Genomic DNA, 15,088 nt, shown 5'->3' on the forward strand with positions numbered 1-15,088 from the left:
TTTAAAGGACTGCACTGTTCATGGTTTACAGGCTGTGAGGTTTAAACCAGGCTGAGACAAGCACTTGAATGCTGAGTGCATCTCAGTTTCCCATGACCATGCGGTGCAGCGGTGCTTGTTAAAACAGGCTGACGTCTCTTTTACGTCACCGCACGGCAGAGGATGTTACATAAAGTTAGGAGTGAAAATCAGGCTGATTGATTTCATCTTTCCTCTAATCAAGTGGCTTTATCGAATAGGATGTTAGACATTTATATGTGAGTGAGAGTTATCGCATCTCGTTCATCTGTTTATCCATCTCCCAGAAAGAGTGTGGCACACTTTTACTCTAACTCCATTTTCATTTTCATTTAGTTCAGTTCAGTTTTATTGAACTGATCACAACAGCAGTCGCTTCAAGAAGCTTTATATTGTAATGTAGAATAACAGAGTTAAAATCCCAACAATCAAACACTCCTTTAGAGCAAACACTTGGCAATAGTGGAAAGAAAAAACTCCCTTTTAACAGGAAGAAACCTCCAGCAGTACCAGGCTCAGGGAGGGCCAGCTATCTGCCACGCGTTGGGTGTGAGCAGAAGAAGACGGGACAAAAGACACACTGTGGAAGAGAGCAGGGGAGTAATAATAAGTAGTAAAATGAGGAGTGGTGCGTGTGTGTGTGAGGACACAAAGAGTGTGAAGAACAAACACTAAGCATAACTAAGGAAGGATTCAGGATCACCCGGTCCAGCTCAATCAATTTGTGGATGACAAGATTGGGATTTTTCCGCTCTAAAACATTGTAGGTTGTCATGTTTTGTTACACAACTGAGCCAAGTTGTGCAATTTTGAGCCATATTATACAACAGCATGAAAGGTGCATTTTAAATGAGATCTTAACACAGATGTTAGTGGCCTGTATAGGGGACGGACTCTAAAGCCAATGATAATGTGGCTACTGGAAAAATGCTGACTGAGCCTTTTTTTCAGAGTCACTCTTTGAGTTTTGTGGGTTGTTTTGAGTATTTTTAAGTAATTTATCATGGCTGGAAAGTGACTCGGTGAGTTTGTGTCTTGATCACAAATGACACAAATGACGTGATCTCAACATAATGAGATCGCGTCTAAGTTGAGTCAAGCCTGACCTTTACTTATATTGTCATGGATCCCAGTCTGTAATTTTTCCATTAATCCCTCTAACAAACAAAAAATATAGAGAAATATTAAAACATTTTCATAGCTTAAATGATCTGTATTCATTTACACACTACTACTTGTGTTTTGAAGGTATGGTCAAAAATAACTTCTAAATATATACACAGCAATGAAGTACTAGAAAACTTTCTATTTATTACGATTAAAACAAGTAAGCTATATCTACAAAGTGTGACAATATTCCATTATGCCCAATTAGATTTTCATGATATTGTTCATTTAAAAGAAACAGAATAAGGTACTGTACTGCGCTCTTGATCTGCAGACCAGAAGCTATTAAAGTCCGACAGGCACAGGTGAACCTGGAAGCATTTTAGAGGATAATCTGACATGCATTCTTTAAAAAAAAAACCAAAAAGTAGAGGCACGCCTCCTCACTGCTAACCTTAAAGGTCACTGCATGTTGAAGGTTCCTGCTCATTTATTCATATGATAGGGGATTGCTTACTTTTACAATGAAGTACCTCTTATATTATCCAGACTCTTGGCTGTAACAGTACACAGGACCACATGTAGTTTTCTTTTATAACTTATCATCACTGTGCATCTGGAAACGCCAGAGAAAAGATCTATTAGCTGGGATAACTAAGAGGACTCACTAAAAATGTAATCAGGGTAATCACCGAGCACTGGATCTTCTATTTCTTGGAGAAAATAAATGTGAATGCTGCTGCTAAATCAACTATAAATATTTGGTGTACAGCTGCTGTATCTCTTTGTATGTAACCCCAGTATGACCTCAGCAGTACTGCTCATAGTATCACAGTATCATAAACAGGCCTGCGTTATCATTTTGTTCTTTTGCAACATTAACACAGTGACGGCAAATCCTCGAAACTGCCCAGAGTATCACTAGTTCAGACCTGAACTATCCAGAAGTTGCATAAATGGATAAAGATCTGACCTTGCTTTTTTTTTATTTAACTACATCCTTGGCATTTAAAAATAATGTGAAGCCTAGCTGATGGTGTCTGTGTTCATTTCAGATGGAATACCTTTTAAGTCTTGCTAATTACTGTTCGACGTTAATATTTCTTCATCCCAAGCGAATCCGCGGTGAATTACTGCTACCTTTAAAATTACTATTCATTCTAGGGTATGATCATACTTTTTCTGACCCAAAGACTCTCAGCTCAGTGGATGATTTAGGACAGATATGGAGATGAAGAAGAAATGGACATTATCTGGAATTGCTCGCAGAGAGTTTTTAAATCACAGGCACTGACTGCTTGCCATCTGCGTGAATACAATATGACTTCCACCTAACTGAAATATTCATACAAGTGAACAGATGGCACCCTTTGCTCTGCTCCCTTTTCTGGTCCCTTATACACTTTCATCTTGCTTATGAGTTTGTAGACATCTTATGTGTGGGGTTATGTGTGAGCGCAGGTGTATTTCATGGCCTTGGCAGTGCATGCAGACCTTTTTCACGATTCACGCAAAGCACCGCTTACCAACGCCGAGCGAAAGAGGGGAACAGGAGTTTCACACTGTGCTCTTTAAATTGGCAGCTTTTAGCCTCAAAGGCAGCACTGTCTGGCATTCATATTGGCATTTCATCTCCAAGTAATCTCCACACTGCTCTTAATTTGTCAATCTTTGTTGGATTTTTACTAACAGGCGCTGCAATATTATGAGTCAGATAGTAATGGCTGAAAAATTATGAATTCACTTCAATCACAAAGACATAACCCAGAACATCTTCTTAATTGATCTCATTTGAATTCACTTTTATCTAAATGGTGAGCATCTGAGCAGCCTGTGCTTGTCGCTAATGAATATGTAATCATGCTAGTTCAGCCTTTTTAGAGGTTACTGATTAAAACTGAATAAAGTGGTGTGCCCACAGCATCACAAAATGACTAAAAACTTCAGTTGTAGTACATCACAGAGAAAAAACACATCAACAGAAAGGAAAACTGGGTGAGACACACATGAAAAGCTAAATGACAAAAATTAGTAAGAGCGGTGTTTTACATTTACATAGACTTGCAAATCACAAGAGATGGGAACTTTACTATTTGAATGTGTATATTTCTCATCCTTTTCCCCCCATTTTATTATTATTTTTTTCACCTTTTTTCTCATTTCTTAAAGTTGATTCCTAACCTGCAAACCCCGGAGTGGACACTAAATGAAACAAAGAGACAAATTAGAGAGTGTGAGAGAGACATTCATTCATTTTCAGTATTGACATCTGTCTAAAATGTTTAAATATGACTCATTGATTCTGCATGAAAAGCACTGTGTGCACATCTATGTGGCTTTATATAAAAGGAAAAGAGGTGCGAGGAAGGCAGATGTCATATTGTATGAGTCAGATGAAAAGAAAAAAGAAAAAGATGAGGTATGCTTAAATGGGTCAGAAGCTTCCACTATGAGGATCCTGCTACGTTCGCTTTGACATTGAGTTTCTAATTAAAGAGTATGTAAATATTTTTTGTATAGGTCAAATGTTTTGAAAAAGTGCATCTTTAATTGCTTCGTTTGCGTGGGACATTTAGACGTGACAAATATTTGGAAATAAAGTGAGGAACTCATACAGATTCATGAAGATGAGCACTCCATTAGCAGAGGACAGGGGTTTTAATTTGTAATTGAAATAATGAGAATCAGTGGACGGAGGAATAACAATCGTGCAACAGCACAGAAATAAACAAAGGCGCTTTATTAGCGTGTGACGCTTGCCACAGTCCTCCACACAACTGTTAATTACGGTCTCTGAGTCATCCATCTGAATGTGTTCGCAGCACCTTTATAAGTCATTTCACAGTCAAACAAAGTGATAAAGTCTGTTTTCATCATCAGAATCAGAATCAGAATACTTTATTCATCCCGAGGGAAATTAGGGGAGTGGAGAGATAATCAAACACTAAACAATCACTTTTAAATTCCCTTTTTGAACAGAGTGCTTGCAGGTGTGATCATTTCTTATTTAACATGCACAGCAGATTTGCAGGATATGCTGTGTATTTGTGCTGACTAGACCATCACTGCAGGCAGTGCAGTGCCAAACATTTTCAAGCTCACTTCTATCTTTCATCCACCCAAAAAATCTACTCGATTCTGTGGGAAAGTTTAAGAAAATCATCAAATCTGTTTTTATGGATTAGCATTTATTTTTAGAAAAATACATTAACTGCCAATACTAGCCATTTTTTTCAACATCTGAAATATGCATTTTCATTAAAAGAAATGATTAGAGAAGCTTCATAGAACAGCAATTCTTAGCAAATTTGTAAAAGCGCTCAGAATTTCAGGTGGAGGGGAAAAAAATACTCTCTCCTTCGAGCCGGAGTCGAACCAGCGACCTAAGGATGTCTGGGAAACCACTACAGTCCTCCGCTCTACCAACTGAGCTATCGAAGGGAGCTGACGACTACAGCTAACCCATGGGTATTTATAAGATCGGCTCGTAAAACGCTTTATTCTCTGCTTCTGCGTAAAGTCACAAATATGGCGGACGCCCTGTTCGGTTAACGTGTTTTCGGGAAATTTGCATTCGCTACTGTTTTCCACTTGAGCTAAATGGTTGTGTGTAAGAGTTTCCCCACATATCTCAAGTAACTTGGTGTCCCCCAAAGGAACTTTAACATTGCAAGCCTTTCAATAACTTAGCAGCTATTAAACCCTGTTATTATTCATATTCGTTAGAGCTAACCTAGACAGCTTAATAATGCTACCTTACCGCACTGTATTTCGGCATGATATGCGAAATATATCAAACACTACACCGCAAGATTGGACCGACTACGTATCTCACGAGCAATAAATACACAAACAACGAGTGACTTCCGTACCGGGGAATTAGCTCAAATGGTAGAGCGCTCGCTTAGCATGCGAGAGGTAGCGGGATCGATGCCCGCATTCTCCAATAACATTTTCATTCAATGTAAGGCCTTTAACATGCTAACAAACACCAAAATGTTTTAACTGAATTGTTCTTTTCTGTTTTTTAAAATAGTAGCAGTTATCACCTACATTTAAGGATGCGGTGAATACACCCAATGTTATGGTTGTCGTCCTTATGCTGTTCTCTAAGTGTAAATACCCATGTGCAAAAAACGCTTAACACATGCCATAGTTTGTTTAATGCTAGGTATTGTAACAAACCTCTCCTGTGCGCTGTTATCTTCCCTCTAACGTAATGGTCTGTTCCAAACTTTGACGGAAGTCACATTCGATAGCTTCCTGCTGCTAAGTTAACATTAATGCAAAGCTGGCACTTGATTGGCAACATGGTAAAAAGGTGTCGAGAACTACGTGTTTTCAGTAGAGATTTTCAGGTGCTATCAATAATTTTAGATCTAAAAGTCACATGGGTCATATGATTGCATCTCTTGCTAAATCACTCGCCCCCACCCTATGAAACGCATAGCTACATTGCACCCAGCGTAGAAGAGGCTGGGGATGGGCTGCTGTTCAGCACTGCCCTACTTAGTTTCAAATATGGACAAGGCAAAAATGGCAACCTTAGACGTGACAGCAGTAGCTGCTAAAAACAGAACTGACACAGAGGAGATAGGAGTCTACACCCTCTAGGACAAACATAACAGGCCTACTACTTAGCCTGAAGCTGGGCCTATGATAGACTGCTTTTAGAAAGGACTTCATACTAAACTTTTCAGACTTTTTAAGTTGTTTAGTTGTGTTTGAAATCGTTGACACCATGGACAACTTGGAGAAACAGCTGATTTGTCCAATATGCCTGGAAATGTTTACAAAGCCTGTGGTCATCCTACCCTGCCAGCACAACCTGTGCAGAAAATGTGCCAATGATGTTTTCCAGGTAAGCTATTGAATGGCTCAAATTGGTAATTATTTATAAAGTTGGTCTGAATTTTCACATATCAAAGACCCAAATAGTGACATAAATTTAACACCCATAGGCTCTGTTTACAAGCATGTGGACTGAATGTTAATGATGGTGGTTTGAAGTTTGTGTTATGGACTGTTAATCCCCTGGATTAATATTTCCTAACTGCCGAGTGAAACAATGTAATTATTCAGAGCTTCACTTGTTGTTTACAGGCTTCAAACCCGTACCTTCCAACAAGAAGCGGCTCGTTGACCTCTGGTGGCCGTTTCCGATGCCCGTCCTGCAGACACGAGGTGATTCTGGACAGGCATGGTGTTTACGGCCTGCAGAGGAACCTGTTGGTTGAGAATATCATTGACATGTTCAAACAAGAATCCAGCAGGTGAGACAGATCAGACATTTGTCAAAATAACAGAAAATGAAAAGAATTCTTCATGTCTGACAGGAGGATGTTTTCATTTGTGAAACTGCAGTAAAGTATAATAGCAGGAAGTGAAACACTGGCTTCTGAGTCAGAGATCTGCAGTGGGTGAGAGGGCATTTCTACTTGCAGTAGTCATCCACACAGATTTTTTTATCCAGCAGATGACTGAAAGGCTTGTATGACATGATATCCACAACACTTCTTGCTGTTGTGACATTATTTCATTACAATTATCCTGAGTAGAGTTTATAGGATGACCGAGATGCTTCTTCAGTTCTGAAACCAAAACGTAGAGAGTGCCAGGTATTTAAACCCTAATGGGGATTTCCCCTTAAGAGGAGATCGTTGCCTGACTAGTAGTCATGTCCATCATCACACGAGCCAAACTGGGAAGAAAGCAGTGGGTCGTTACCACCTGAGGCTTCAGATGAAATCACTGTGAGATCTTGCGTGAGACCACATTATGTGACCCGTTGAGTTCACCCGATGCAACGTGTGAGTGGATGTTGAGCCGCGTGGGAAACGGATCTCGAGACTGCATTGTAGGTGGTTGACAGTTGGTGTAGTTAATGATCCGTCATCGTCTTTTAAACCATCTCCTCGGTCTAAAATGTAAACATTCGCATCCCCCAAAGAGTTACCTTTATCCTTAAAAACAAGCAAATGTAAGGTTTTGGAACCACCTACTCAAAGTCAGGACCTTAAACAGGTTGTTCGTGCTCAAAAAACCCTTTTAAATGTGTTTGAATTAAAGCAATTCTGCAAAGAAGAGCAGGCCAAAATTCCTCTACGGTGATGTGAAAGACTCATTGTCAGATATCGCCAAAAGCTTTACGATTACTTTTTCACACAGGGCAGGTGCATTTGGATAAACTTTTCACTTAAAAAATGAAATCATTATTTAAAAACTGCATTTTTTATCTTTGTCTGATGGTGTGACGTATAAACTTAAGAAATAAGGAAGGGGGGAAAACTTTTAAGCTATATAAACATGAATCATGTATGCTTGCTCCCACACTACTCAGCAATGATGATGACCTATTGATTACAGTGCTGGCAGTGCATGTGAATGGCAGGGCACACCTGATGGGTCATCGATAAGCTGTTGAGATGCCGAGATGTGTAACAGTGACATTATCAAACTGACACTGCATGTCACATCAGTATGCAGTCAAATGTGCAGCATCACAGGACACTACTGCTGTTTTCATCGCACCTCAACAGCAGCAAACCAGCACCAGAGAAAAAGGAAGAAACGCCCATGTGTGATATTCACGAGGACGAAAAGATCAACATTTACTGCGTGACCCACGGTGTGCCCATATGCTCCATGTGCAAGGTCTTTGGAGCCCACAAAGACTGCGAGGTGGCTCCTCTCAGCAGCATCTACCAGACGAAGAAGGTGAGGCCCGAGATGCTTACAAAGGCTACGAATACTGTCAGCCATGGTGATGTGTTTTTTACAGTTTCATCATGAAGTATGTCGTAGTATAATCATAGATTTGCCCCAGATTTGAGTCTGTAGTCATGCTGTCGTGTCCTTGCACCCTAGACGGAGCTGAGTGACGGGATTGCCATGGTGGTTGGTAACAACGACAGGATGCAGGGCATCATTAGTCAGCTAGAGGAAGCCTGTCGTGCCATAGAGGTCAGTGTCCGACTGCTGCAGTGCCTGGCCGCTCACTCACGCAGCAAGCCTCACTCCGTGCACACACTAATGCACCTGCACAGACAACCAAACTGATGTAATGTGTCCTTGTCACGGCCACTCTTTCTGCTTTTATCCATCTGCGAGATTTAGACAGAGAGGCAGTAAGAGGAAAATAAATGTTTTGGTTCCACGGACTGCTTTAATCTCCCCTTTTCATATTTTCTCCTACGCTGGGTGCACATACACTAGTTAGAGCACCCTATTCTGCCTTCGACCCACTTCCACGGACAATAAAACGAGCAGTGTAATTGATAGGGCGAGAACAGGCAGCTTTCTTATGGTTCACGTGCCACAGTTGGATGTAGTAGAGAGGAAGCTGGAGTGACTCCAGTCCCCTGTGTGTCACTGCTGTGGCGTCATGCACATGGCACCAACTGAACGGAAGGAATTTTGCAGTGTTTAGACATCCGAAGAATGAAAACAACAACTAGTTACCGCATTTTCTCTCATTTTGAAATTCTAATGTACTTCGAAACTGAATTGCCTACATTTCCCACCCAGAACTCATTAATAAAGAATGGACCTGCAGAATTTACAATCTTTCCCTGTGGGTGTGTGCTTTCTTCACTTGTTCACGCACGTACAGGAGAACAGTCGGAGACAGAAGACTCTGGTTTGTGAAAAGTTTGACCACCTGTACTCTATCCTGGAGGAGAAAAAGAGGGAGATGAGTCAGAAGGTGACAGGCGAACAGGAAGAGAAGGTAAACTATATCCGGGGCCTGACAAGGAAATATGGAGACCATCTGGAGGAGAGCTGTAAAATCTTGGAGATGGGGATCCAGACTATGGATGAGCCAGAAATGGCTTTATTCCTGCAGGTCAGAGCTGCTACCACATGGGGTTTAAATTTGACATAATTTTAGCCAATTCATAAAAGTTTATCAGTATTTTATGTGCATGTTCAGTTGAACTCTCCCTTGTGTCTTTCAGAACACAAAGCCTCTCCTCAAAAAGTAAGTATGCTGTTTGTTTTTCAATAATAATAATTGCACTGGTAAGAGGATGAAGGGGTTTTGCAAAAAAGAGAGAGACTACACCGCCAGTGTAAAAGTCAAAATCCTTTCTAGCTAATGTTTTTTAATCATTCTCATGAATGAGTACATCTGCACTTACACATAAAACCAGAACTCTAATAGAGCAAGGTCACACCTCCCCTCTGGTAGCTGTGGAAAATAATCCTGTGAAATGTTGCAAATCACTATCTTCTGCTGTGGCATCCTGAAATAACTTGCCGAACGTGCTAAACATCACAGATTGAATATATTTAAGACGTGTTACCATGACTTTGTGAGGCAACATTTAGTCCTTTGAATATCCTAAATGAGACTTATGTGCTCAGGATTGAAGAGGCATCCAGTGCAGCGCACCTGGATAAAGTAGAGCTTGGCTACGAGAGTATGGATCACTACAAAGTCGACTTCAAGAAAGAGGGCAAGGCCCTGCGGAGCATCGACTTCATCCAAGGTAAAGGAACAGAGATCGCGGCTTTAATTTGCTTCACACCCCTCAGTGTTGTAGTTTTCTAACCTTCATCCTTTTTTGCCTTAATTCTCACACAGATGACGAAGATGAGGATGAAGAAGATGAGGCTGCAGGAGCCGGTGCTGAGGAAGGAGAAGGATCACAAACTGTTCCTGGAGGTGCTGTTTCAGCCACCTCTGCCCAGCCTTCTGCACCCCCACAGCAGATGAGCTCCTCCCCCAGCGCACCCACGAGCACTCCCTCAACTTAGCTGTCAGCCATCGGCCCTGACAACACCTAAACCAGAAGCAGGATTGATTGTTGCTCCTAAATGTTGACCTCAGGTCAGCTGTGATACATTTTTAGCCACGAGGGGAACCTAATCTGTGTATGTAGATCTTAAGGAAGGCAGAGATGTTTTACTTCTGCCTCTTTTGTTGTGATTGGTCTATCACAGCATTCGGACTGATTTAATCTCTTTTTCTCTTATTAAAAAAACATGCTTTAGTTCCTCCTTTTCATTTTGAACATGCTTAATGACAGAGGGACTTTGACTGTCATTCAGCTCTTTGCAGAATTCAGATGTACTCAAATATTTTTTTTATGTGGTTGACCTTTTGAGACTTGCTCCTTAAACTCCATCATTAAAAAAACATAATAGGAGAGCCGCTGGTTCTCCTCCCTGTTGTATACTTCTTGATGACTGATATAACTCTGTGAGTAATGTAGCAGAGTGATAAAATGAGCACTGTGACATTTCAGTATTTCCTACATCGGGCTGCTTGCGTTATGTTTAATATTCTTCATTGTAATGTGGCACAGGTATTATTTCCCATGATGATATATATGATACATGCATATTATATACACGTCTTTCCACACTCCTATTGGCATATTTCCGTGGAAGGAAATCCAGCTCAATGCGTGAGTGCCTTTTTTTGGCTTGTTCAGACATTTTTAACATCCTTCTCCACTGCATGATCAGGATAACACTCCTGCATATACATATGAGACCACAGTGAGCAAATATGAGTGCTCCCATATTTTTAGACCAAAGCAAATAATTTGCTGCCCTGCGATGGCCTCACGTTGCTGTAACTCCACCGCTCAGGTAGTCCACCATTCAACGACCATCTGTTATTTTACACCGTGTCTCAGTGAGTTGGATCCTTTACAAACGGGCTCAATCCCACACTAAGCCTCAAGATGCTTCGCGGGCCAAAAAGAATAGGATGACTCACACCCACGGCTCTTGTTTAGCGTAGCCTGACACTGGGGGTCAAGAATCAGCGTTCACATACACACGCTCACACATAAACACACACACACAGTGTCTTCGACACTAATTAGCTATCAGTGGTGCATCTTTGAGCTAAGCGTGGTTGCCTCTTGCTGGTATAATGAGAATTGCCTCTTGAGGATTAAGGGTTTGGAAGAAGAACGCTGTATGAATGTTCACTGCGCTGAAGGGTTGTTCAGATTTTTGGCAAAGTACTGCAGTTAGAGCTTTTTTTGTGTGCGTCTGTGTTAGACAGAAGGCATGAACTGGCTCCAGAGCAATGCCATGGTTAGACCTATGCAATTGTTTGCACTGAGTTAGGCAAACCTTTACCAGTCAGCATTTATAGGCAAGACTCGAGATTCTGTGGCCATTTGTGCACTCTTAAAGTTGTTATTTACTTTTTTTTTCAAAGTTTCTTTAATGTGGGACTACAAATCCATGTGTTAAAAGTCATTAGAAAAGTGCGTTTTAATCAGATTACTAGTCAAAGTTAATGGGATTATTTATTTATTTTTATTGGCGTTAGTGTTAACTAATATGTAAGGATATCCACAGAGAAATGTAAGCATTGCTTTTATTTTTTTTTTATTAAAAATATAGATATAAGACGTTCTGTTGCACAACAGAAAATGACTGGTTGCACATAAGTTTATTAACAAACATAAATTTCATAAATACAGTGATTCATAATCTAAAACAAAATGCCAATTTTGTGAATGCAATTCATGTCTTAGACGAAAGTATTTCATCTCAAATATGAAGAACGGCATATCTCTACAGATCTGACACCAACATTGAAATGGCAAGGTACAATCGGCTCATTATAAGTCAAGCCCGTTTATGCTCCATAGTTTGAGGTTAAAGCTATAAACAATAAAGTGATAAAGCAGCACTATATTGTACAGAGCATGTTTTGTGCTGATGGCAAAAATGCACAACAGAAGGAGTAAAAGAAAAAGAAAGGGAAGGGAGATCTTTGGCGGGCTGGGAAATCATTTCCCGAAGAGCTCCATCATTCTTCTGTTATTCTGCGCTTGCTGAGCCAGCTGTTCCGCCCTGGACATCTCCATCATCTCCCGGAGCAGATGGAAGGTCAGATCCAGGGATATTGGCGGGTCCTCGGACCTTCTTCCCCTCTCCATCGAGTCGTCCCCGCGGTCTCCGAAGCCGCTTATGAGCGCCCTGATGTTCCCAACTTTACCCTGTAAAAGACGCCGCGTCAGCTGGAGTTGCAAAGCTCTGTTGAAGATGGAAGGTGATCCGCCGGGATACATGGACGTTGATGGGAAAGAGTTCGAGTCCCCGTTGCCCAGTCGGATGAAATACTCCTCCCCAAGCCTCTCCAGAATCGGGCCGGATTGCAGCTGCTGGGAGTTTTGGGTTTGTAGAGCTGGGACGCGCAGAGTACTGCCAGGGCTCTCAATAGCCCGACATTCGTAGCGCGGTAAGAAGGCAACTAGCAGAATCACGGCGGTACCGAATAAATTGAGCTTCATGTCAGGATTTCAACAGGAATCTGGGAAGAAAAAGAAATACATTGGGTTATTTAATTTTGGCACGCTCGTTTTTTTTTGCTGTGGCGCGAGATGTGCCGCGTAAAAAGGCAATTACGCACGTAAAAGAGACGTTGCAATAATGTAACGGGCAAATTATAACTATTGCTGCCGCAGTTTATTTTTATTATTGTAAGATATTTTGCGATCTGTTGCCACCTGTTATTAGTAAGGAGACTATATATTGTACAACTGATCAGCGATGTGGAATATTTACGCGTAAAGGAAGCTCGAAGATTAGAATGAGGAATTATTGTCTTCTATCATTATACTTAGTCCATCCCCAAAAATGAAATCAGAAATGAGAATAGAAAGGTATCAGCAAAGCCAAAAATCCACTTTATCATCTACAAATCCACTTTATCATCTACAAATACAGTTTTTAAATGTTTGCTGTGAAGCACAAAGAAGTCTTTAATTAAGCAAAGTCGCATTGAGCTGTGCTTGGGAAAAGAATAACTAAAATGCTAAAAGAGGGAAAAATACGAATTCAAAATGTGGGTAAAATTAATGAAACTTTTCTTACCTTCAGGCTTTAGAGGTGGTCCGCTACAGCCGTGTAGGTTGCCAGGTAGTTGGCGAGATGCCGCCCTCCTTCACTTCACTTTGAGGAATCAAGTATATAGTTACTTAAAGGATAGATGCTGAATGGACTTATATAGCCACCCTCACTATAAGTGTCGCGCTCCAAGCTGAGATTGAGTCTGCGCGTTCTTGCATGGGTGTAACGTGAATGGACGCCTCTGACAAAGTGCTTTAGTTTAGATGAGATGAGTCATATGTGAGTGCGCGCGCACGTGCACGAGCGTCTACCTCGGCGCTTTCAGAATAGGCCTATAGGTGACACACCTGCCGGCATTTTCACTTGAGTTTGTTAGTTGAAAAATAATTCCAAGGGTTTTGGACTCCATGTGGCAAATAATCAGAAGTTAAAAAGTAATATTTAGACGAGATAAGTCTGGAACTATGTTTTTTCTTCTTATCAGTCACTGCTCATTTTCATCATGTGTCTTATAAAAGACAAAGGGAAAAAAAACCTTCCTCATCTGAGGACACCATACAGTGACTGCTATTGCCTACAAAATTGCAAAAGTTATGTAACACTGTGGAAGTGCGGTAGTTTCAGGTATGACATTTTGGTGCAATCTTCAGGACTCACTTTGTCTCTGCATTTTACACCACAAGTATTCCAAAGCAGTTTTCCATCTGCCCTGTGTTGCATTCAGTGAAAGTGCATTTGCAAACACATCAGGCTGGGAGAGAGAGAGAGGTATTGTCTCCCAGTGATTCATTGCTGCTGCACATATGTACGTCACCACCTCTTCCAATCGGTGCCTTGGCCACCTTGCTCCAGAGGGGCCCACCGCCAAGCCACACTTGCAAGATGAAGCGCTTATCCGAGTATTAGAAAAGCGATTAGAATGTTAAAAAGCTCAAATCTTTAACTTTGTGTTTCTGTCTGCTTTACCTGCTTTACATTTACCCAAACATTTGTGCAATACCTTAAAACAAGCAATTCCTCCACAATGGCAGATGATTTCTTTTCAGTTCCATTTGTTTATTAGTTTGTCTGTAAGCAAGTTTAAGTAAAAACAACCTGGCTGAAATTCATGAAACTTGGTGGAAAGTTGGCTATTATACTTTGGTTGGATCCAGATGGCCTTCTTTTAAATGATGAGCTAGGACACTGGCATTGGTAGAGAGGCCTTTTAGTTTGCATTGTCATTAAATGAGCACTAATTCTTCCACAAAGGCAGAGACAGAGGATGTGGATTCCCATATGGCAAAATATGTTGATAAAAAGATGGCTCTTTCATACTTGCAACTAAAATTAGAATGCATTGTAAGGCAACCCTTCCATTTAATCCTTAACAGTAAATCCATTTCATTCAGATATTCAGACCGGGAAAGAGTACGATTCAAACATATGTAGAGGTCAAAGTGACTTAACAGGTAGTGTGCACTCAAGTAAAATCAACCACTCTGGAAAGAGAAAGGAAGAGAGAGCAGAGGGGGAACATTTGATTGTGTAAATGTAGTCATGAAGTGCAGGATGGTTTTTCTTCAGAAAGAAAGTCCTGTCTTCCAAGATTCATGCATTACCTATATTGGTTTTAGTGGATTAGAGGATAATATGCAAAAACCTTGTTTCCCCTAGCCTCTCGACTTTGTCACTTTTCATGCTCCGTTACCGCTCAAAGGGACGTGTCAGGTCCCATCATGAGAAACACATGTTGGCTGACACAAATAGAAAACACCGCCATGAGAGAGGGACTGCTCGTGGTCAATTCACATCACCTCATTTTCAAATCACCGTCCCTGGACAGATCACTGGGAGAGAAATCCTCTTCTGTGATGCAACCCCGGAAAAGACTTGGGCTTAAATTATTATCTCTCTCTTTGCTCAATTAGAGCGAGTCTTTTAGATGATTACATTAGATAAAACCCAAATGATTTGTCCTGGAAAACTGGAATGTTGCCACCTTTCCCGCTGGCATCTTTTGGTGAGACACTCAAAATGAATAGATGAAATTGGATTTCCACAGCACACAAACTGCAAATTGCCAAAGAAAAAGTATTTTACAGAATCACTGTCAGAAGAGCAAATTCTCCTCTGCAGCAGATTCATTATTTGATCA

General features: G+C 41.0%; 2 protein-coding genes and 2 non-coding genes across 4 annotated transcripts; 2 read left to right on the forward strand and 2 right to left on the reverse strand.

Annotated features, from left to right (window-relative positions):
• Positions 1-4,480: 4,480 nt before the first annotated feature.
• Positions 4,481-4,566, reverse strand: trnay-gua (transfer RNA tyrosine (anticodon GUA)). The gene is given in 2 exon segments: positions 4,481-4,516; positions 4,530-4,566. It is a non-coding gene; the product is annotated as a tRNA-Tyr (tRNA).
• Positions 4,567-4,998: 432 nt separating this feature from the next.
• trnaa-agc (transfer RNA alanine (anticodon AGC)) lies at positions 4,999-5,071 on the forward strand. The gene has a single exon. It is a non-coding gene; the product is annotated as a tRNA-Ala (tRNA).
• Positions 5,072-5,611: 540 nt separating this feature from the next.
• On the forward strand, positions 5,612-10,314 carry trim55b (tripartite motif containing 55b). Its single transcript, XM_085468454.1, has 8 exons — positions 5,612-5,986; positions 6,229-6,398; positions 7,665-7,842; positions 7,993-8,088; positions 8,738-8,971; positions 9,084-9,106; positions 9,493-9,617; positions 9,713-10,314. The coding sequence occupies exons 1-8, from the start codon at positions 5,867-5,869 to the stop codon at positions 9,883-9,885; spliced, it is 1,119 nt and encodes a 372-aa protein (XP_085324580.1). The 5' UTR covers positions 5,612-5,866; the 3' UTR covers positions 9,886-10,314.
• Positions 10,315-11,526: 1,212 nt separating this feature from the next.
• On the reverse strand, positions 11,527-13,195 carry crhb (corticotropin releasing hormone b). The gene is made up of 2 exons (XM_085468455.1): positions 12,976-13,195; positions 11,527-12,412 (listed from the first exon to the last, which is right to left on the reverse strand). The coding sequence occupies exon 2, from the start codon at positions 12,390-12,392 to the stop codon at positions 11,889-11,891; it is 504 nt and encodes a 167-aa protein (XP_085324581.1). The 5' UTR covers positions 12,393-12,412; positions 12,976-13,195; the 3' UTR covers positions 11,527-11,888.
• Between the last annotated feature and the right edge of the window lie 1,893 nt (positions 13,196-15,088).

The sequence above is a fragment of the Copadichromis virginalis genome, linkage group LG9 (genome assembly GCF_057382275.1).
Source record: "Copadichromis virginalis isolate Kocher_CV1m ecotype Utaka linkage group LG9, C_Virginalis_male_GT1.1, whole genome shotgun sequence".
Taxonomy (NCBI): Eukaryota; Metazoa; Chordata; class Actinopteri; order Cichliformes; family Cichlidae; genus Copadichromis; species Copadichromis virginalis.